At 47.2% G+C, this 23,522-nt stretch overlaps 1 protein-coding gene across 1 annotated transcript; it reads left to right on the top strand.

Moving 5' to 3' along the window:
- Positions 1-14,328: 14,328 nt before the first annotated feature.
- Positions 14,329-21,005, top strand: HTR5A (5-hydroxytryptamine receptor 5A). Its single transcript, XM_035130269.3, has 2 exons — positions 14,329-15,072; positions 20,538-21,005. The coding sequence occupies exons 1-2, from the start codon at positions 14,329-14,331 to the stop codon at positions 20,868-20,870; spliced, it is 1,077 nt and encodes a 358-aa protein (XP_034986160.3). The 3' UTR covers positions 20,871-21,005.
- Positions 21,006-23,522: the final 2,517 nt, after the last annotated feature.

Here is a 23,522-nt window from a genome sequence, read left to right as displayed (position 1 = left end):
TTAGCTTCATTAATTAGGATGGCTATTTAAGAACAAATCCCTTTTTATTATCTTGTAGGTAGAAAACATTATTCACTTGCATATCAAACACTTTCGGTCCCTAATTAGCTGCTAGCTCTTGGTACAAAAATTAGAAGCATTGATTTGGCATCCAGAATAAGCCCTTTTGATCATCTCCACACATTAGCAGTAATGAAGAAGCAAGGAAGCACCAGCCATTTGCAATATTTCATTTATTTTTGCATTTCTGCTGGTTAGATGCACTTCAAGTATATATTTTTGGGGTGGAAATAGTGGATGTGATTCTCAGTTGCCTTTATAAGAACTAGCAAATGAACAGCGGTGTTTGTTTTGGACTCATTCAGCGCAGTAAAAGTATATCTGAGTTTTTAGTTTAGAAGAAAGAAAAGCAAATGGGATTGTGATAGAAATGCCCAGTGGCTGCTGGTGCACGTTGAAACTGCTAGGGCAGAAGGCAGAGAGACCAACAGTAGGGGGAGCACTCCATGAGAAAATAGTTTCATTCCCAAAATAAAAGCTTACAGCAGATTAATTCTGTATTGCTCTGTTAAGGAAAATTCCAGGTTGAGAGACTACTCAACAGCCCAGCTCGTTGGGGTACAAGTCCCCTGCGGGTCCATGCAGTCAGTAAAAGAACGAAATTTCAGGCAACCAATTTGGAGCAAAACAGCAGTCAGTGAACTTAGATTCTCCTCAATACATCACTAACATGTCACAAAAGGGGAGGGTTACACAAGATCAGCATATAGACAGATATGTCAGGGCAACACCCAAGTATAAGATTAGCCTAGGCAAATATGTCTTAAGTACCCACCACCCAAAGGGACGCGGGTGGCGCTGTGTGTTAAACCACAGAGCCTAGGGCTTGCCGATCAGAAGGTCGGCGGTTCGAATCCCCACGACGGGGTGAGCTCCCGTTGCTCGGTCCTTGCTCCTGCCAACGTAGCAGTTCGAAAGCACAAGTGCAAGTAGATAAATAGGTACCGCTCTGGCGGGAAAGTAAATGGCATTTCCGTGTGCTGTGCTGGTTCGCCAGAAGCAGCTTAGTCATGCTGGCCACATGACCCGGAAGCTGTACACCGGCTCCCTGATTTCTGGGAAAGATGGCGCCGGGCCAAGTCGCTTCCAAATTGCAGCAGCGTGAGTAGGAGTCTTATTTTCAAACTGCACTGATAAAAAAGGCTCACCCTAGGAAGAATTATAGCTGGTGGGAGCAGGACTACAAAGGAATGGTCTGTGTTGCTTACCGGTAGTCCCCTTGAAGAACTAAATTGCCGGCCTGTGAGGGTGAAGGTGAAGACGCTGACTTTCATATGAACAGGCAGTGAAATATACCCCCACTGCAAGTGCTGGTAGGCCAGTAAAGCGAGATGAGCGCTGCAACCCCAGTGTTGTCCACGATTGGACCTAATGGTCAGGGGTCCCTTTACCCTTTACCTTTACCCACCACCCAAAAGTACAATAGAACTTCCTTTGAATGCCTTTTGCCTGAGGCAAGTCTGGTGATGAGATTTGGCTTCCCTTGGAGAACAATGAGCCCAGCAATTGTCACCTTTGGCCATTTTCTGGGGTGTTGTTGTTGTTGTTTAGTCGTTTAGTCGTGTCCGACTCTTCGTGACCCCATGGACCATAGCACGCCAGGCACTCCTGTCTTGCACTGCCTCCCGTAGTTTGGTCAAACTCATGTTCGTAGCTTCGAGAACACTGTCCAACCATCTTGTCCTCTGTCGTCCCCTTCTCCTAGTGCCCTCAATCTTTCCCAACATCAGGGTCTTTTCCAAGGATTCTTCTCTTCTCATGAGGTGGCCAAAGTATTGGAGCCTCAGCTTCACGATCTGTCCTTCCAGGGAGCACTCAGGGCTGATTATTTCCTTAAGAATTGATAGGTTTGATCTTCTAGCAGTCCATGGGACTCTCAAGAGTCTCCTCCAGCACCATAATTCAAAAGCATCAATTCTTCGGCGATCAGCCTTCTTTATGGTCCAGCTCTCACTTCCATACATCACTACTGGGAAAACCATAGCTTTAACTATACGGACCTTTGTCGGCAAGGTGATGTCTCTGCTTTTTAAGATGCTGTCTAGGTTTTCTGGGGTACGAGGTGTGTATACATGCCTTCAAGCTTGGGGAGGTTGAAGGGGAAAGAGTCCTTTTTCCAAGGGCAAAATGGCGTTGGAATGGATGAACTTGGCAAAGGGGTTGATTTTATATGATTCATAAAGCTAGGTATCTTCCCTGAGCTGTCAAGTCAAAAGGATACATTCAGGCATAATATTTGTAACATTTAACAACTTTAAAGATGTGCCCCCCCCCGTAATTTCCGTAACAGCTAGTTGAAAACAGATGTAGGCCATCCTACCTAATGACACTGGGGGCAGGCAGACAGCAAGACCTCACTCACCACCTCCTCCTCCTCCTCCTTCACCTGGGCAGGAGGAAAAGACACAAGTGACCTAACCAAGGGGAGGGTTTTCAAACATGTATCAAGTAGCCACACCTGCCCAGGTGGATGGCAGGATATTGAATCAGTCTAGATTGAAAATAGACTGCAGATCACTGCAGATGGTGACAGCAGTCACGAAATTAAAAGACGCCTGCTTCTTGGGAGAAAAGCAATGACAAACCTAGACAGCATCTTAAAAAGCAGAGACATCACCTTGCCGACAAAGGTCCGTATAGTTAAAGCTATGGTTTTCCCAGTAGTGATGTATGGAAGTGAGAGTTGGACCATAAAGAAGGCTGATCGCCGAAGAATTGATGCTTTTGAATTATGGTGCTGGAGGAGACTCTTGAGAGTCCCATGGACTGCTAGAAGATCAAACCTATCCATTCTTAAGGAAATCAGCCCTGAGTGCTCCCTGGAAGGACAGATCGTGAAGCTGAGGCTCCAATACTTTGGCCACCTCATGAGAAGAGAAGAATCCTTGGAAAAGACCCTGATGTTGGGAAAGATTGAGGGCACTAGGAGAAGGGGACGTCAGAGGACGAGATGGTTGGACAGTGTTCTCGAAGCTACCAACATGAGTTTGACCAAACTGCGGGAGGCAGTGGAAGACAGGAGTGCCTGGCGTGCTATGGTCCATGGGGTCACGAAGAGTCGGACACGACTAAACGACTAAACAACAACAACAACAACAGATTGAAAATAGCATGTTGACTGCATACAGCATACTAAGACAAAACTGCATTATTATTTTTTGCTACAGAAAGGTTAGTCTGTGCACAGCCCTGTTATTCTATATGTTTGGCAATGATGCTTTCCTCCAATTTTTCTGGAACAGATATTGAACTAACCAGCCAGCCATTTTCTGGATCACCCCAGATATCCTTTTAAAAATTGGTGTCACCTGAGGACTGGAAAGTAGCCAATGTATGGAGGCAGACTTCGAGAGAAAGCTACATATCTTTGTTAGAACCACAGAACTGTAGAGCTGGAGGGGACCATGAAGGTCATTTAGTCCAACCCCCTGCAATGCAGGAATCTTTTGCGCAACATGAACCCACAACCCTGAGATTAAGAGACTCAGGGTGTACTGACTTGAGCTACTAAGATCAGCAGTTTTACATTTGGGTTCTTTAAGAATCGTCGCGAGGATGCCATCTAGACACAGTCATTCAGAAAGAGCTGCCTTGAAGTTTCTGGCTTGCCCCTCCCTAGCAACCTACACTGCGCTTCCAAGACCTTAACAACATTTCACCATCCAAACATTTGTGCACCTACTTGCAGCCTGTAATGGCACAGGCCAACACCAGAGGCGGTTTTAGGGTAGCGCAACTGCTGTAGCCACCCTGGATGCCATGCCGCAGGGGCTGCCACAACAATGCTGCAGAATGGAGTGTGGGCACCACATTTTAGCACTGCACAGGGCACCGCTGAAATTTGAGAACCCAAAGTCCACACTTGTGAACACCACAAACATCAGATTTTGCCACTGTGGGGATGGGATGGCGGCAGGAAGAATCAGAGCCGTGTGTCCACTTTGGTTTGGATGCTATGCGGTGTCTCTTGTTCTGTGTTATGATGCTGCCCAGACGGTTGGAAGAAGCTAAGGTGCAGCATAAATTACTGCTGCTGTGGCAGCAGGAAGCAAGAAGCCAGGCCCTTGAGTGTGACATTTGATTGAATATGCAACTGCGTAATGATCTTCCCTCTGGGTGTCAAACACTCACTGTTTGCCTCCCGGTGCATGGGAGGGATTGTGATGACCGGAAAAGAAATGCTTTAATGCAGCCTTGTGCTCCATTATATTTTCCTGTCATCTTGCTGCGCCCTTTTCTTCTCCTTTCCTGCCTCCATTCTGCCCCCTCTGCACACACACATTGCTGCTCCTCTCTGGCCCCCAGGCTGCTGCGTAGCAAGACCTGGCTGGCCTTCTTGTATTTAAAATGCCCGTGAATTAAATCACATTTTTAATACTCTTCAAAAGCAGTTATCTCACGACGCACGCAACAAACAGAAAATGAGATTTGCATTTTATTAGACACACTGGCACTTGCCTGCATCTTCACTTCCTAGCTAGGCTAACTCACTTAGCTGCTCACGGGTGTAATTACAGTTCCCTCCCGTATAGTTTCAGGACTGATAACTGGTTTAACCTGCTCAGGAAGGATGGTGGGTGAAGCTTTTTCTTTGGCTATGCTTCCCAGTGTGTGTAGAAAACCTGACATAGAGTATACACACATTGTGGTTGCCCCCAGCCCAATGGGCAGCAGCATAGTAATAGGGGGCAGAGGGCAGCAGGCTGGACGGAGCTGACCACCTCCAACGGCCACACCACTGCCGCGCAACGTGGTTGCCGCCATCGAGGAGAAGCCCCGATGCAAGCGAGACTGCCTCACTTCACAGCTTGCTCACAGGGGTTTGCCGCGGCGCCACGCCACATGCCTCCTGTGTGCGCATGTGTCATGCATCGCGACACGTGTGTGCGTCATGACACATGCATCGTGACGCGCGGCGCATGCACACGATGGACACACACACACCCCGGTGGGGTGCCTTCAGGTCTGCTGCCCCGGGCAGCCAGGCAGATAGCTACGCCACTGCCAATGGGCTCCCACTGCTGGTGTCCGAAGCCAAGTGCACAGGACATTTAATCCATATGTATCCTGGAGTAATACTCCTGTCTGTTGCCTTGAACCAGCTTCCATCCCACTGGAAATCACAAGCTGAAGTTAACCTGAAGTGCATGCTGCTCAAACTGCCTTTGCACACAGAATCAGAGAATCTAGTCCATGGGTAGGCAAACTAAGGCCCGGGGGCCGGATCCGGCCCAATCGCCTTCTAAATCTGGCCCGCGGACAGTCCGGGAATCAGCATGTTTTTATATGAGTAGTGTTGCAGGAATTTATGTATGGGGGGGGGGGGGTTTGCCGCTCCAGCAGACACCATGCACACGCAGACCACTACCAAAATCAGCACATTCACTTTTGCGACTTTAGTGATTTGTCCCCACAAAACACTTCATCACAATTTCTTCCTATCTATTCAAAGGGCCTCTGCTGCACAATACCAAATGTAACAATTCACTGATAAATGTACAGTCATACCTCGGTTTAAGTACGCCTCGGTTTGAGTATTTTCAGTTTAAGTACTCTGCCGACCTGTCTGGAACAGATTAATCCACTTTCAATGGGAAAGTTCGCTTCAGGTTAAGTACGCTTCAGATTACGTATGGACCTCCAGAACCAATTGTGTTTGTAATCCAAGATACCACTGTACCTATGTACTGGCTCACTGGGAAAACTTCAGAAATTCAAATAGACATGTGAGCTCAGCTACTCAGCAGCCCCTCTGCCTGAGTGATAATCCCTGGCATCCTGATACCTGAGTGCCAGAAAGGTAGCCATTCCAGAAGAAACAAACCCAGATGAAGACAAAGGGGTGTGATTAACTTGGCTGGGAAACAAGGAAATGTAAATACAGTGGTACCTCTGGTTAAGAACTTAATTCGTTCCGGAGGTCCGTTCTTAACCTGAAACTGTTCTTAACCTGAAGCACCACTTTAGCTAATGGGGCCTTCTGCTGCTGCCGCCGCCGCACAATTTCTGTTCTCATCCTGAAGCAAAGTTCTTAACCTGAGGTACTATTTCTGGGTTAGCGGAGTCTGTAACCTGAAGCGTTTATAACCTGAAGTGTTTGTAACCCGAGGTACCACTGTATCTCTTTTGTTACACTTGATGAGTGTTTGGTGGAGGGCAAGGGGAGGAATGGGGCAGGGTCCAGGATGCTCAATTTACTGCCACCTGACCTCCCCTTTCATGATGTAACCATGATGTATTAGTGATGTAATTTGGGGGGGGGAGTAACATGGGGATTAAAGGTAAAGTTGTCCAGTTGTGACCGACTCTGGGGTTGCACGCTCATCTCACATTATTGGCCGAGGGAGCCAGCGTACAGCTTCCAGGTCATGTGGCCAGCATGACAAAGCAGCTTCTGGCGAACCAGAGCAGCACACACAAATGGCGTTTGCCTTCCCGCTGTAGCGGTACCTATTTATCTACTTGCATTTTGACGTGCTTTCGAACTGCTAGGTTGGCAGGAGCTGGGACTGAGCAACGGGAGCTCACCCCATCGTAGGGATTCGAACCGCCGACCTTCTGATCAGCAAGCCCTAGGCTCTGTGGTTTAACCCACAGCGCCACCTGCGCTGTGGCACATGGGGATTAGCAGCAAATAAAAGTTTGGGTTCTCTTTTGTACAGGGTTTCCATCTTGTTTCACCTTGGAGCAGGTGGGAGACCTGTCGCAACAGTCTTCAATAAATACCAAGCCTACTGGCTGCTGTTTTGCTCTGCTATTCCTGGCTGGTGTTGTTGTTTTTTGTCCAAGGGAGCCCTCAGATTTCTCCGTTAACAGTAGAATGTGTCCTTTTATTTAAAATGCATCTCTGGGTTATTTGTGGGGCATAGGAATTTGTTCATTCCCCCCCCCAAAAAATATAGTCCGGCCCCCCACAAGGTCTGAGGGACAGTGGACCGGCTCCCTGCTGAAAAAGTTTGCTGACCCCTGATCTAGTCCAAACCCCTGTAATGCAGGAATCTCAACTAAAGCATCCATGCAGATGGCCACCCGACCTCTGTTTTAGAAACTCCAATGACAGAGATTCCAAATACACAGTCAACGGAGCATGTACAGATCGCAACTTCCTGGAGGAGGAGAAGGAAGGATTGCTGCCATGGGGAAATAAATCGGGTACAGTAATGCACATTGGGGGAAGACATTGGGCTGGGGGCAAGTGCAAATGCCATTTAAAACACAGCAGGAGGGAAATGACACCCCTGCATTTTAAGCTTCTAATAAAGGTAAAGGTAAAGGGACCCCTGACCATTAGGTCCAGTCGTGACTGACTCTGGGGTTGTGCGCTCATCTCGCATTATTGGCCAAGCGAGCCGGCGTATACCGGTAGCTTCCAGGTCATGTGGCCAGCATGACAAAGCCGCTTCTGGCGAACCAGAGCAGCACACGGAAACGCCGTTTACCTTCCTGCTGTAGTGGTTCCAATTTATCTACTTGCCTTTTTATGTGCTTTTGAACTGCTAGGTTGGCAGGAGCTGGGACCAAGCAACAGGAGCTCACCCCGTCACAGGGATTCGAACCGCCGACCTTCTGATCAGCAAGCCCTAGGCTCAGCGGTTTAGCCCACAGCGCCACCTGCTAATAGTTCTGCTTATTTCCTTTGCAAAGACAATGCCATTTCCCCCACAGCCATTTTAAAAAAAATGCTCTACAACGAATCTATTTTTCTCGAAGGTGCCACAAGGCTCTTTGTTATATAAGCACTAGATCTCCCATAGCCACAATTATGTTCCTAGCGTCAGAGTATATACATATGTTCAATGCTACCAGTATGCATAATTTCAATGTGCTCTCTGGAAACCTCTGTCAATCACTGAGCAAGTTTGACTTGCTCTTTGTGACATGCTCTATAGTGTGGGTTGCATCCCGACTAAGTTAATCCTGCTTTACACTGCAATGCTACACATGCCTGCCGAGAAGGAGTGAGACTTTGTGTATAGGGACGTTGTGTATAGGATTGCAGGCTCAATGGGAATGGACAAACCTAGTCTGGATTCAGCCCTTTGTTAAACAAACAAAAATCACGAAATATAATAATATGAAACAAAACCAGTACTACAGAAATAAATGGGGTTTACTTCCCAGTCAGTGAAAGCAATTCCTGTAAGAAGAACACAGGGTCAAGTTTAATGAGACATTTCATAACCTGACAACATATTCTGATAACTTTTACCACCACCACCACCCAAAGAAAACATGAAATTACTTGCCTGTAATATTTCCAGCATCTTTTATGTCATCACATCCATTCCAAAGATGGAGAGCAATTCTGCTACCCTATAAACCTTCAGATTCCCCATGGACCAGCCCTGGTCTGTTTTTTTTGCAGTTGACCGACACACCCAATCCTATGCTTGCTGACTTGCTTGCAGATTGGAATGCAACTCCAAGACAAGTTACGTACTTCTCTAGATGCTGCCATGCATGTTCTGTGCACATAAGAATACATATTTCACTCTAAAAGATACATACACAATGCATATGGTATTAAATAAGCTCTTCAGTCGTCTCTCTTCTGGACTCCCTCAGCCTAACCTATGACACAAGGTTGCCATGAAATTCCTTTTGAATTCCTTGAAGGATGGGGGTGGGGGTGGATGGGATGGAAATGTAATGATTATAATACACTTGAAGCAACTGGAGAAATAGTTCTACAACATTCTTTCTAAAGCCTAAGCACACAATTCTCACTATGAAGAAGAGTGGAGGAAAAGCTTCTGATGGCATAAAATAGATGTCGAACTAGGCCCATGAAAGAGCTGGGTTCAAAGCATTGTAAGGATGACTGATAAAGAGGCTATCAAAGCACCTGTATAGCTGCCTCTCCCTTTGATCTTCTCAAGTTAATCACTTTCCATAATGTCAATTGTTTACTGGATCTGTTGCCAGTTGTCCTCCAAGGTGCCAAAAACCTGGCAATAAACAAATCAGCACCACATCTTGGCATTAAGAAGAAAGGCTCCCCCAAATCAATGGTAATTGAGTTTTAGAGTGCCATCAGTTTTCTGTCATTAAGGCCATCTGTCTCCTTGGCAGATTCCACAGTTGGTTCTGACAGCATCGTTTTATCAAAAATAAAAAATAAAAAATTGTGTATGACTTTTTAGATACCAAATCCTAGCAGACAATAATTTCTCACTGCATTTTTCAGCCTTCTTGATTTAAGGATTGTTTGTTTTATCAAATGTGTTTATGGTATGTTACAGAACACTTGAAGCAATCTAAACTCAACAAATCACAAAGCACTGATAAAAACATCCCCCATCACCATCATTTCCCTCCCCCAAACCCAAATATTAATCTTGCACAGGGCAAAACATTTACAGCATCATATAGCCTGATATGAATTTCTGTGCTTCAAAATCTTCTAGTCAGCATTTTAGAAAATAGCTAGGTTCTTAACAGCGTATCATTTATTTTCTCAAAAGGTAAGACCATTGTCATGTATGTGCTAGAAAATCAAAACTACAGAGCGAACTTTTCTAGTCTGTATAAATTATGCAAATTAAACAATCTGCATCTGTCAGATTTACTTTGCTTGATTCATTGTGCTCCTGCTAGTGGCGTGAGAACAAGGAACTCGCCCAATCCAGCACCAGCAACTGGAGGACAGGCTTGCAGGTGTCATATTCTGGCCTGATGAACCACAGGTAGCTCCAAGTGAGCAATTTGCTCCAACAGAGGTTGGGGGCAGACTGAGGCTTTCTATGCCTCTGTCTCCAGACTACCTCCTTCAAGCTCCATCACCTTGAGAGAACTACAGAGCCTTAAAGGGCAACCTTCTGGCCCAAAAATGGACACTCCAGCTTCATTCCATAGCCTCCTGGTGTATTCCTGGATTGATGGTGTATGGTGGGAAGCATCTGGGTCTTCCAGATCTGTGAGAGTCTAGGCTCTGGTGGTCTGGGAGGTTCCTCTGGGACAGTGTTTCTCAACCAGTGTGCCTCCAGATGTTTTGGGACTACAACTCCCATCATCCCTAGCTAGCAAGACCAGTGGTCAGGAATGATGGGAGTTGTAGTCCCAAAACATCTGGAGGCACACTGGTTGAGAAACACTGCTCTGGGAGTTCTTGTGCAACCATCTCAGCAGTGGTCTCACCATTTCCCACAGTCAGCTCTGAGCCTTGACCCAGAAAGCCAGATGGGGAACTGATGGCCAGTGTTGATGATCATGTTGTGCAATTAATTGGTTTCTATGTTTTCTAAACTGCTTAGAAGCCATCTGGGTGTTAAGTAGCCTATATATTATTAATATTGCTCCTACTACTATTGCCTTTGAACCCACACTGCAGCCAATGAGCCCAGTTCTAAGTGCTGGTGCTTTTCTTTACAGCTAATCCTGGCTTTCTTGTACCCAGGAGGACTCTCTGCTTTCATGGCCTTGGCATGCCAATCATCTTGGGGAAGGAGAGTAGCTCAGTGCCTTTTATGCAGAAGCTCCCATGTTTGCTCCCTGGCCTCTCCAGGCAGGGCTGGGAATGTCTCCCTGAAACTGGGGAACCATCATCAGTTGGCATTGACAGTACTGACATAGATGGGGACAGTAGAGATGATGACGGTGTCTTTAGGACATGTGGTTTATGTTTATACAACTTTATATGTATACAAACCCCAAGAGGGCTTTGTTTCCCCAATAGCTGCAGCCTTGGATTCAAACAGAAATCAGGCATGGCTCTGACTCTCTGGCTTCCCAACCTGCAGCCTTTTCTCTTCTAGCTTCTAGTTCACATCACTCAGCTCTCTCTCTGCTCTTAACTCTGTCTTTGTCCTTCCCAGGACCTTCGAGCTGAAGGAGGGGGCCCCACCCATTTGTCCTCTTTCCCTTGTTCCTCTTAATGGCCCATCACCAGGAAGCTAGCCTGACATTTCCAAGAATTATAAGAAGGCCTGAGCATTCAGCCTAACCCCCCCAAAACCTCATGACAATGCAGCTTCCTGTGTCTTCTCAGACTGCCCCACCATCAACAGTGGAAGTGAAGTTGTTGATGACTGGGGAGAGGGCAGTTTCTGATATGGCAACCCATTTGTGGAGGTGGCAGATCTCTCCCAGACACCATTCTCTTTCCAGCACCAGGCAAACGCCCTTAAATTTTCTCAGGCCTTTCCCCTCTGTGGAGTTTCATCATCCCATCAATTTCTCCTTGCTTTTGTGATGTTGTTTGCAGAACTGTTTGTTGTATTGCAACGAGTATGTGTTTTAATGTGTACAAAAAGAGGTGGGAAGCCTGAAAGCCCTAACCCTTGGAGAAGGGCTATAGCATCCATGACAGATGACCATCCAACCTATGCTAAGAAACCTCCAAGGAAGGAGAGTCCGCCATCTCCCGAGGGAGTCCCTTCCACTGTCTAACTGTTCTTACTGTCAGAAAGTTTCCCTGTATGTCATAGTCGGAATCTTCTTCCCCGGAATCTTCTTCCCCGCTATTGTTTCTCCGGAACAAGAGAAAACAAGCTTGCTTATCTTCTACATGACAGCCCTTTGGATATCTGAAGATTGCTATTACTTGGAGCAAAGCAGGAAGCAGGCGGCTTCCAGGACCAAAGTGTTGCGGCGCATCCCGGCGAGCGCCTGAGAGGCCCCCCCCCCCCGAAAAACCAACGCCGTGGGAGTGAAGAGGGACGGCGCTCGCAGAGCTTCGGCGGGGCTGGGGAGACCTTTCTCTCTGCCTGGAACAGGAAGGTCGGAGAGGAGGCAGGCGGGAAGGCGCGCGATGCGCGGATGAAGGGAGCCCCTCCGGGGACCAGGCGCCCTCCTGACCGCGTGGAGCCCTTGGGGAGCCGAGCGGGCGCTGTCAGCTGATGGGCGCGCCTCAGCATAGAAGCGAGCCGGCGGACTTGGAGGAGGAGGAGGAGGAGGGCGGCTTCCCATTGCTGCAGCCGCTGGAACCGCAGAGCAGGCGCCCCGGCAGGTATTGCCATCGCGTGGATCGGGCGCGGTTTCCCAAATAAAGCGGTGCGAGGGGGGAAGGGGCGCAGAGAGAGAACCGCGTTGCAGCGCTAGCCTGTGTGTAGACACAAAAACACACGGTAGGGAGGTCCCACCGAATCCAACGTGGCTTTCTCTGAGGCTCGCACGATCCTGTGTTCCATCCTGGAAGCGAGCCCCGTTGAATCCAGTGGGGTCTTCCTTCCTGGAAACGCTGCATTAAAAAAAGAGAAAGTCTCGCTGCGCCTCTCCGACTTCAGGCTGTTGTCTGGCAGCAAGTGCCATCGAATTCCTCGGGGCTTGCTGAGTGAACAGCGGCATCCTAAACACCTTCGAGGGGGCTTCCTTTCGAGGAAGCGTGCTTACGACTGCATGGTAAGGCTGCAGCCCCATGGACCAGAGCAAAGAGCACAACAGCGTTCAGCTTTAGCAGATTTATTGTGGCAGTGTGGCAAGATACCTTCATCCGATGTAAGGTATCCAGTTCGATGAGAGTGAGGGACTCTCAATCCACGGTGAGTCTCTAAGGTGCTGGTGGGGCTGGGACACACTTGGGGTTGGGGGAAGCCTCATGTTTGCAGAGTTCTTTGCAGTGTCCGTACTTGCCATTTGCTTTTTGGTCTGTTCTTTGTGTGTGTTTGTGCAATCAACCTTGTGTGAGCCCATGTCTCTGTCCCATGGCGCTGTTGTCTAATCACACACAAACACACCAGGATCCCACAGGCATTATGTAGGGTAGTGTTCAGCAGTGCTATTTTTCTAGAAAAAAAAGAGGTGCTGGAACTCACCATGAGTGGCAATGGCGCCCACCTGAGAGGTGCCATAATTGAGTTCCAGCTGGAAAAAAAGTCCTGGTCTTCACTAACCTCGTGCCTGCAGATGTTTCAAACGACATCTCCTGTCAAGCCCCAGCCAGGGCAGCCAAGGTGATCTCCTGTTGCAGATGTTCCAAATGCTGAGCTTCCCCAGTGGAGTGCTTTGGCGAAAGCAGTGGCCAACATCCCCTTTCAGCTGCTTTTGCGGAAGATGCAAAAGGGATCCCTAAGAGTGCATTTTCACACCCAACAGAGCTTGCCTTGGTTGCTTTGTAGTGCAATATACAGGCAACATTTGCACTGGTCAGAATGCTCAATTGCATTACAAATGCCCACTGGAAAGAGAAACAGTATAGTCAGCCTGGTCTAAAATGTGATGGCCGCAGCTATCATTGACTCTGATCTTTAGAAGTTTCCAAGCTGGGGTTGGTTTTTTTTCCATTGTGTTCTCAGAAAGATGTCAAAGGTGGTGGTGTCTGTGCTTAGCACCTGAATTAAAATTGATGGGGCTCAGGCTTGTGTAGAGAGCCCTGCTATCTACCCTGGGGGGAAGACTGGGTCCTTAATTCTGTTTTTGTAGGCTTTGAAATCTCCGTGGCAAATATGGCAATATCAGGATTCCCCCCCCCCCAATGCATCTGTTTCTGTAAAGCATGGACCTGACCAAGAATAGATGACATTAAATCTAAGATTTCTCAAAGAAGGAGACAGAAGTGAAGGGAGAGGGAAGAGGAGGCTACAAAGTCAGAACTGTTGGTATTTGTAAGGGTTTTTTCTTCTCCTTCCTCCACTGTAAAGGCATTATCTCTTGCTTCCTCTTTTGCCCTAAACTTCCTGCAACCAATGCGTTAACTTTCTAACATTGCAAAAATGCTTCAGAAAAGCAGAAGACTTGGCATTCTCCAACGGAATGTGTATTCTTCTTAATGCAGGTTCTCTTTGTTCAATTTACAGATGTGGCAAACTCCGACACAGAATTTGGAATCTCTCACAAATATTTCCTTAGTGTGTATCCTGGGCCTTCACCTGCCAAATTGATGCTTCACAAACCAGGAGTGTGACCGAGCTCTGGAGCCTGAAATATTATTGCTATTATCATTACTTATTAAAAGCATATCACCACCCACCAGTCGATATTCTCTGGGAGGTTTGCAAACCAGGCAGTATTAAAGCTACAACAAATACCACTTAAAAATTGATAATAAGGAATGCAAGACAGCAGCCAAAATGGAAATTCTGCCTTTCCTGGCAATGAAGTTTTCATAAACAGATCCCAGCTCAGGTGACAAGCCAGGATAAGTCACAACAGCCTAACTGATAAACTGTGGATTGAATAAAAAACCTGGCAACCCCCGCCCCCCCCAATGAAGAATGGCTTTTCCTTAACTATATAACTTGGGGGATAACAAAGAGCACCACCTTTTACAACCAGAAGAAGCATTTCACTCCACCTTGCCTTCCGAAACTTTCTACTGCTCATTCTTACACAATGGATTGGTGCCCCAACTTCACCTGCTTCTCAGTCACTACTTCAGCAGAATCCAACCGGACAGGCTCCAGCTCCCTCCTGGACCACCCTGGTGCCCATGGACCCTTGTCTATCTTTAGCGTCCTCGTCTTGACTCTGTTGGCCATGTTGGTGGTTGCCACTTTCCTCTGGAACGTGCTGGTCCTGGCGACCATATTGCGTGTCCGCACTTTCCACAGGGTTCCTCACAACCTGGTGGCCTCCATGGCCATCTCGGACGTGATGGTGGCCGCCTTGGTGATGCCTCTCAGCCTGGTCCACGAACTGTCCGGGCGGCGCTGGAGGCTGGGGCGGATCCTGTGCCAGGTGTGGATCTCCTGCGATGTGCTGTGCTGCACGGCCAGCATCTGGAACGTCACGGCCATTGCTCTGGACCGCTACTGGTCCATCACTCGCCACCTAGAGTACACCCTGAGGACCCGCCGGCGCATCTCCAACATTATGATTGCTCTGACGTGGGTCCTCTCGGCCATCATCTCCCTGGCTCCGGTGATCTTTGGCTGGGGGGAGACTTATTCGGAGGGCAATGAGGAATGCCAAGTCAGCCAGGAGCCTTCTTACACCATCTTCTCTACCTTTGGGGCTTTCTACCTGCCCCTCTGCGTGGTGCTCTTTGTCTACTGGAAAATCTACAAGGCAGCCAAGTTTCGCATTGGATCCCGGAAGAGCAACTCCATCACTCCTATCACACCTGAAGCCCTGGAGGTTAGTTTTTCATCAGGTGCTGCTGTCTGCTCTGGAATAGGGCTGCCCATTCACGCAGCGGACCTTCCGTTAGGCAGGGTGAAGTGGCTGTCAGTAATTTATTACTGTTGTTGTGTTTTTAGTACTGGGCTTGGGGGGGAGAGGCGCTTGTGGACTTTTCTGGTGGCCTTGTGTACTGTACACCTTGACTCAGGGAGGGGCACCCAAATGTCTGTGGCTGGCTTTAACTATCAACCACTTTGAGCCCTGAGCACAGTGGCTAACGGCAAGTTGCTGAATTTATTTATCTTATGCAATGGCTGTTGCCCTCTGCTGCCTGAGTGTGTGAGCTCACAAGCCCTTGGCTCATATTTCATCTCAGCCAGGAACTCCCTAGCCATCCTTAGGTAGTCATTGTTCCCTCTGCCTTACTTCTCATCACCTCCCCCCCCCCTGCTCAATCTGAAATAAGAAGGCATTAATCCTGGTTTTCTTTACAGGGTTGTTGCAAAGATAATATCCATGAAGCACTTTGAACACTTGAAGGTGTCAAGTATTAAAAGACACATATTGGTTTTAGTGGGATATCTCCCACTAAAGATATTTAAGCTTAATCTTAACAGTGTTATTGACATCAATTGGGGCTTTACTTCTTTTTCTCTTTGGGGCTGGACCAGTGCTGCTTTGTTCAGGATTCTAGCCAGCCAACAAGCCATGCCCTGTTATTCCATTCCATTCCATTCCATTCCATTCCCCAATCTGCTACCAACTATCCATTCAGCATTCCGTATACACTGATCTTGCTCAGTTCTCAATGAGTTGCTTTTTGCCCTCTCCTGCATAGTTCTCACCCAGCCACGCAAAATACCTTTCTTGTAGTTCTGCAAACATTGCCGTTTCTTCAAGCCTGTTTATACCTCCCTTCTTGTGTGTGGGTGTGCAGTTTTGGTTTCATAAGATTCCATGCATGGAGAATGAGTTTGCTATGCGTATATCATATTAATCCCTTAATTAAGCAAACAGGATGAAAACTGAGATACATTTCACACATAAAAGAACCTACACAATTCAAGCCCTTCGTTTTTGCTCGTGGATGCATTACCTAAAAGCACTTAAGGGAGAGTGCACAATAGCTGCTAAAAGGACTAATCCTAGAACTGTTACCTTTTTACAGACAGGATAGTGTGACTTTAACAGTTGTCAGGCAAGCAGGCAGGTATCAACAGATGCTTTTATTTATACAGAGATGTAATAGGGAAACATTTTAAAGGCAAATGAAATGGCTTCTAAGTCAGATCACTGGTCTGTCTAGCTCTATGCTGCCTACACTGATTGGCAGAAGCTCTCCAGGTTTTCAGTCTGGAGTCTTTCTTAGCACAGGAGCCAACTCCGAGGTGCAATAAAATATTTGAGGGGGCTGGGCCCCCACAAAGGTTACGGGCATTCCCATTCAAATGGTGTGTGTGCACTGCGTCATGTGATCGATTATGCAGAGTGGGGCTTACCTGAGCCCCCACAATATTTTATTCAAGTTGGCACCCCTGCTACCTGGAGATGGGAGAAATTGAACCAGGGACCTTTGCATGGTGCCAGGCTACTTTGAGCCCTTGGCAAGGCTAACTGCTTGATCACCCGCCTGCCAATTGCTAACTTCAATTTTCAAAAACAGGTGTCTTGCAGAAAAAATGAACAGCACAAAACTTGAAACTGCATGTCTACTTTAAATTGCAAGAATAAGTAACACAACCACCTTTGGTTATCTTTCTCAAATGCAAAAAATAAATAAATGTTTCAGCACCTGAATCCTTTTGAATAATCTTGCAAATTGTGATGTCAAAATTTACGTCTCTTCAAAGTTTCAATTCCAAGCACATCAACATCTCACTTTGCATGCCTTCCCCTTTTCCTTCAGCTCAAGGAATTTATTCCACTCCCAGAGCTATAATTCCCTATGAAGAGGGATTGATTGTTAAACCACTCAGAGAACAGTAGCACCCTTAACAAACTACAGTTCCCAGAATTATTATTATTGGGGGGGGCATGACTGTTTAAAATGGCATCATAGTGCTATAAACCTATGGTGTGAATGTGGCCAAATATCTAAATATTGTATGTAAATATACCAGTAGCTGTATTTCATTCCCATGAGCCTTGGCAGTCAACTGAGCTCTACAGAAGTTAACACCTTCATTTTAGTGCCAAACATTTAAAAACCCACCCCATTTAGGTAGGGCTCCTTTCAGTGTCTCTGCATAAACTCCATAAGTCACCAGTTAACAATCGGTTCATCTGCAGAACATCCCAATTGAATCTCGTCTTTATTAAGAATCCATTTGTTGATCCTCTGCAGCCCTGGCCCCTTAGCCTTCCACGTCTGAGTACCATCTTGCAGCCAACAGCTACATTTGGCAGCTTGACAATACACAACACTTGGGGAGTGATCCACACCAAGGCAGCTGTGACCCACCCTTTGGGACCTGGCACCTCCTTCTTTTTAATCTTGCAACTTCAGCCCTGGCAGGCCAGCAGCACATTATACTGCAGCTCCTATTTAACATTTAATTAGCATCTTTATTGTGCTAGGCATTGTACACCGCAAAGGCTTGACATTCTCTCTGCCCAGAAGATAAAACAAAACAAAGACTCAGGCAGGCTTGGAGGAGTGAAGGGGCCAGGGAGATCACAGAACAGGTGAAGCTACAAATTGGGGTGCGGGGGAGGCTTTGCGGAATCAGTGGATGCTGAGGAGCAAAAGAAGAACCTACTGGATCGAGCAATGGCCCATCTAGTTCTGCATCCTGTTCTCCCAGTGGCTGACCGGATGTCCATGGGAAAGCTTCATCAGGACCCAAGCACAAGACCACGTGATGGATCCCCCACCTCACTGCTTTAACCTCAGGGGCTCTCCCTGTGCTTCTCCACAAACAGGAGAAAAAAACCTCCAGAGTCCAAATTGGACTTGTCTCCAGAGTACCTCAGGCTCTGCATTCGAAACCTACGGCCACCAGTGGGGTCTCCCTCCCTGGGATCCCTACTGCTACAGTGTGCCTCTCCTTTAGGCAACTATGTGGCTCCTTCGGCTTCGCTAACCAGCCCTTTGCATGACAGGAGAAACAGCAAACAGTTTCCTCTTCCCCAGGAAAGCTTTGTTCTCCCCTCTTTGTCACACCTCTGAAGGTACCGAGACACTGCCGAGTCAGTGAACATTTAAGCACATTTAACTTTATTATTTAACTTATAAACATGAGTTTCTTTGGTTCTTAAAAGCACATATCTTCTTTTTTTATTTAACACAGTTTTCTTCATACAGCTCCTGCATCCCTCTTTAACACTCTACCCTCTACCCCCAACTCCCTAACTCCCAACTGTCAACTGCCAACCACCTCTCTGACCAAACCGCTCCTCTCTCCTTTTAAACTGGGAACAGTCCCGCCCCCATCAGAATATTATGTCAGTCAGGCTGGAGGTGGATTAACTCTTTTCCAGCCAGGTAGGAATAAATATTTCAAAACTGTGTCAATCCGTTACACCACCCTCCCCTACTGTGGTGTCCAGCAACTGGCATTGAGGAGCATTGCTGCCTCTGACTGGGGAGGCAGAGCTTAGCCAGCATGACTAGTTGCCATGGATAGCTTTACACTCCACAAATTTGTCTAATTCCCTTTGAAAGCCATTCAAGTTGGCGGTTGTTATTGCCTCCTGTGGGAGCAAGTTCCCTAGTTTTAACTACGTGCTGCATGAATGGATACTTCCTTTTATCTGTCCCGAATCTTCCGACATTCAGCTTAATTAGACGTCCTAGTGTTATGAGGGAGGGAGAAAAACTTTCCCTATCCACTTTCCCCATTCCATTCATAATTTAACAAACTTCTATAAACAGGTCACCTCTTACTCTTGCCTTTTCTCTAAACCTGAAAGTCCCAAATGCTTTGTAGGGGAGTTGCTCCATCCTTTGATCATTTCAGTTGCCCCTTTCTGAACCTTTTCCAATTCTGCCATATCCTTTTTAAGGTGAGGCGACCAGAACTACCCACAGTATTCCAACTGTGGTCACACCAGAGATATTCTCAGTATAAGGGAACTGCTAAGTACACTGCCTCTCGCCATAGATGCTGCTTGTTTATCTAACGCACAAGGATGCATAACGTTATAGAAAAGTGTGAGGTTGCTGCAGTCACAACATAACGTATCAATATGAAAAATACATTTGGGGGCAAAAATAAAACGTTGGAAATCTTATAGGTGGGGGGGAAATTACAATCTACCAGTGATGTAACTTTAGTGTTGTTGTTTAGTCAATTAGTCGTGTCCGACTCTTCGTGACCCCATGGACCAGAGCACGCCAGGCACTCGACTTTTATATGCCTGTTGTTATTGTCCATGGAGTTTTCTTGGCAGGGATACTGGAGTGGATTGCCGGTTCCTTCTCCAGGCGGATCACATTTAGTCTAAACTCTCGGCTATGACCTGTCTGTCTTGGGTGGCCCTGTACAGCATAGCTCATAGCTTCTCTGAGTTATTCAAGCCCCTTTGCCAGGACCAGGAAGTGATCCATGATCCATGTACAGTCCATCAAATGAGAGGGGCAGGGTAAAAACTTGTTTTCGTAGGGCGCCAGTCATCCAGGGCAGGGAATCTGTATCTTAGTTGTAGAGCGCATCTTTTGCATACATAGGGTATGAGGTTTAATCTCTGGCATCTCCAGGTAGGGCTAAGACCCCCCATCTGACCTTCAGATAGCTTCTGCCAGTCAGTGTCACCAATACTAAGTTAAATAAGCTGACTTGGTAGAAAACACCTCCCTGTGGACCTGGTGATCTTGTCAACAGGGACTGTGGACTTCTCATTTGGGCAGCTGGGCTGCCTGCAGCCCCTGGCCTTTCCCGGCAGTGACAGTGACTGATGCAAAAAATGTCACCCCATTCCACTGGGGGGTTGCATAACTCTTCGCTGGTTAGTTTTTGCGTTGTGGTGTGAACTAGAGGTAGTCAAAGGTGGACAACCGCTCTGGATAGCGGGTGGCCTTCCCACCCTTTGCCCTGAAAGTACTTGAGGTCTTTTGAGTGTTCAGCTCTCCCTCTTCCCCCAAGGCAAAAGGGGCCCCCCAGCAGGAAAAGATAGTGCTCTGTGTATTTGCAGGGGGGCTCCCCACCTCCTCCTCCTCCACCTTCTGTAAGGTAAGGTGTGGTGTCTTTTTAGGTAAGAGGGGGGTGGAAGGGTGGATGCTCCAGGAGTGCAAGCCAAATTGAGGATGTGATCACTAGATATTGCCCCCCCCCCAATGAGGGGGTGTTCAGCTGTGCGCGCGCACCTGCTTGGAACTCTTACCCCACTGCAAAACTCCAGGCAAACCTCTGCTGTACAGCATCTTGCAAATTAGCATGCAGCACACAGGATTTCGTGTTTGGCAGGTGGCAGGTGGCAGGCCGGCCAGCAAAACACACACACACACACACGTGTCTGAAGATTATGTTTGTCTTTGGCAGGTGAAGGAAGCCTCCCAGCAGCCGCAGATGGTGTTCACCGCCCGGCACGCCACAGTCACCTTCCAGACGGACGGAGACACGTGGAGGGAGCAGAAAGAGAAGAGAGCTGCCCTTATGGTGGGCATCCTCATTGGGGTGTTTGTGCTCTGCTGGATCCCCTTTTTTATCACAGAACTCATCAACCCCCTCTGTTCCTGTGACATACCCCCGCTCTGGAAAAGCATTTTCCTTTGGCTCGGCTATTCCAATTCTTTCTTCAACCCTCTGATCTATACAGCCTTCAACAAGAACTACAACAACGCTTTCCGGAACCTCTTCTCCAGGCAGCAGTAAGCAAGTTGCATGGAGGAGGGGGGCAAAGGAAGAAGAAAGGCCTTTCTAAAAACTTTCCCCTTCCCTACATTATTTAAAGAGACATTCGGGGGGGGGCTCCTTAAAGGCATTAGTTTATATCACAATAAATGCTCAATTGTCACAGGGCATTCAGACTTCTTTCCTGAAGCACTTACTTGGTGAAAAGATTGTGTTTTCCCAGCACAAAGAAGCAGCATTTTATTATTGGGATTACCTGATTTCCCTTGCTAATGCTGTGTGGAAGATAACTTTTCTGAGCACCCCTGGGAAGTAATGTGTGGCACCATGTGTAATGAGCTATGCCAATTTCTTCTCATGCCCACACCCTTTTATTGGAGGGGAAACATAAACTTACAAAGCCCTTTTTTGGCCAAGCCCCACTTATATCTCAAGAGTTGGCTCAGTCGGTAGAGCACAAGATTTAAACTCAGGGTTGTGGGTTTGAGCCCCACATTGAGCAAAGGATTCATGCATTTCTAGAGGTTGGACTAAATGACCCCTGTGGTCCCTTCCAACTCTACGATTCTATTATTCTATCTGCCCCACACCTGAAGTCACACTTTGAGGCCTGGTGGACCTAATTTTGCTCGTGAACTCGAGGTTCCCCACCCTACTCTAGATCATGAACTTACTGATTAACTGAAAACCAGGTATCTCAAGACAGATGGATGCCAACGACAACCATCTCTATACTGCTTGATATATAAAACTCTAAGTGGTATGCAACTTTTTAAAAAGCACAAATGTAATAAAAATCTACAAGGAAACCATCAATTCAAGTTACTATAAACTTCAGTAAAAATACAGAGGTGGGCCAGCACACTGTGGCTTGGCCATGCATGTACAGGGAAGCCTGCCTGCAGGTCAGCCCTTTCCTTGCTTCTGGGCTGTGCAGTATGTGGTATTAGAGGGATGGGGATGGAGGATCCTAGAAGAAGAAGCCCAGTACTGCAGGACTGGAGGGGGTGGACAGCTGCTTGGGGTCCCAGAGGGAGGGAGGCAGGTTGTTTCTCTCTCCCCTGCCCCTGTGTGAATTATTATTTATGAATCCATGAACTGCTTAAAGCCAAGATACCGGTAGGCTTCTACGCAGTTTACAAAGATAAAAACATGTTGAACCTCTAGTGGCAGGGAGTTCCACTGAGTAGGACCTGCCACACAAAAGGTTCTGTTCTTAGCAAAGACTGACCAAATTTCAGAAGCACCAGAAGTGCTTTATCAGAGGATCTCGGTGGTTAAGGATTCAGACAATCCTTAAGGTATTTTTTGGCCCAGGTTGCTTAACACAAGAACCTTGAACCTGAACCTCATAGCAAGTTGGGAACCAGAGCAGCTCTTTCGGCAGTGGAGTAACATGTTGCCAGTAATTTGTCCCTGTGAGCAGCCTGTTCACTGCATTCTTCACTGGCCGCAGCTTCTGGATGAGATGCAAGGGCAGCCCCACATGAAGCATGTTGCAGTAACCAACTCTTGAGGTTAACAATACATGGACTACTGTGGTCCAACTATCCAAGTCTAGGAATGGTCACAGCTGGTATATCAGAAGACACTACTGGCCACAGAGTTCATCTGGGCCTCTGGTGACAAAGATGGATCAAGGAGTTCGCCCCAAGCTGTGGACCTCAGAAGGAATGCAACGCCCTCCCAGACAGGCAATTGGCCTTTCTCCTGGACATGAGAATCGCCCTGCACAAGGAGGCCTCCATCTTTCCAGGCTTCAAACTCAGTTTATGGATCCTCATCTAGTCCAACAAACTGCCTTCATGTTACCAGTCCAGGATTCTGACTCAGATGTAACAGAGAAACAGAGTTGGGTATCATCAGCATACTGTTAACACTTCTCTTTGAAACCCCCAATGAACACTTCCAATGTTCACCAGAGGGCAAAGAGCAACTCTCCCAGTGCTACCCTTTGCTGAAAGAAGTAACAGAGCCACCATACATCCCACACCATCCAGAAGGATACCATGGACAATGGCATGAAAAGACACTGAGAGATCAAGCAAAAGGAGCAGGATTGTGCTTCTTCTGTCCTCTTCGCTATAAAGTTCATCTGTCAGGGCAACCAAAGCTGATTTCATCCCAAATCCAGGGTTGAAACCAGACTGAAATGGATCCAGATAATCAATCTCATCCAGGAATTCTTGCAGTTGTTCCACCACAACCTTCTCAATTGCCTTATTCATTTGTTGCATATATAGTCCACTTTTTCTCCAAGGAACTATAGGCTCTCCCCCTCCTCAGTTAATCTCCACAACAACCCTGTGAGGTAGGCTAGGCTGAAAGGCAGTGGCTGGCCCAAGAAAATCACCCACTGAACTTCATGGCTGAGTGGGGATTTGAACCATGATCTTCTATGGTCCAACACTCTAATCCCTACACCGCACTGTCTCTCAAACAGGAAAAGCCTTACAAGTGGCCTTAAATTGATATGTGCACACAGATTAAAATGAGAAAGAATACAAGGCAAATAATAAGTCGGTATCTAGACAAACCTCCTGCTGTTCTAGCTACAACTAGGTAACATTCCATTCTACCTGTCAACTGGTTTCAGCTATGTTGTTCTCCACAATTCCCCTCATGTTTCACCCTTTATTATTTCATACATACTGAAGTGCAGTTGAATGCTGT

This window comes from Zootoca vivipara, chromosome 11 (assembly GCF_965207765.1).
Source record: "Zootoca vivipara chromosome 11, rZooViv2.hap1.1, whole genome shotgun sequence".
In the NCBI taxonomy this organism is placed as follows: domain Eukaryota; kingdom Metazoa; phylum Chordata; class Lepidosauria; order Squamata; family Lacertidae; genus Zootoca; species Zootoca vivipara.
The sequence above is the reverse complement of the archived record's forward strand: the minus strand, read 5'-3'. Positions and strand labels throughout refer to the sequence as shown.

Excerpts from the sequence above, each read along its gene's own strand:
- HTR5A (XM_035130269.3), top strand. The coding sequence starts at position 14,329 with ATGGATTGGTGCCCCAACTTCACCTGCTTCTCAGTCACTACTTCAGCA. Across the intron at positions 15,073-20,537 it reads TCACACCTGAAGCCCTGGAG|GTGAAGGAAGCCTCCCAGCA; the intron begins GTTAGTTTTTCA and ends TGTCTTTGGCAG.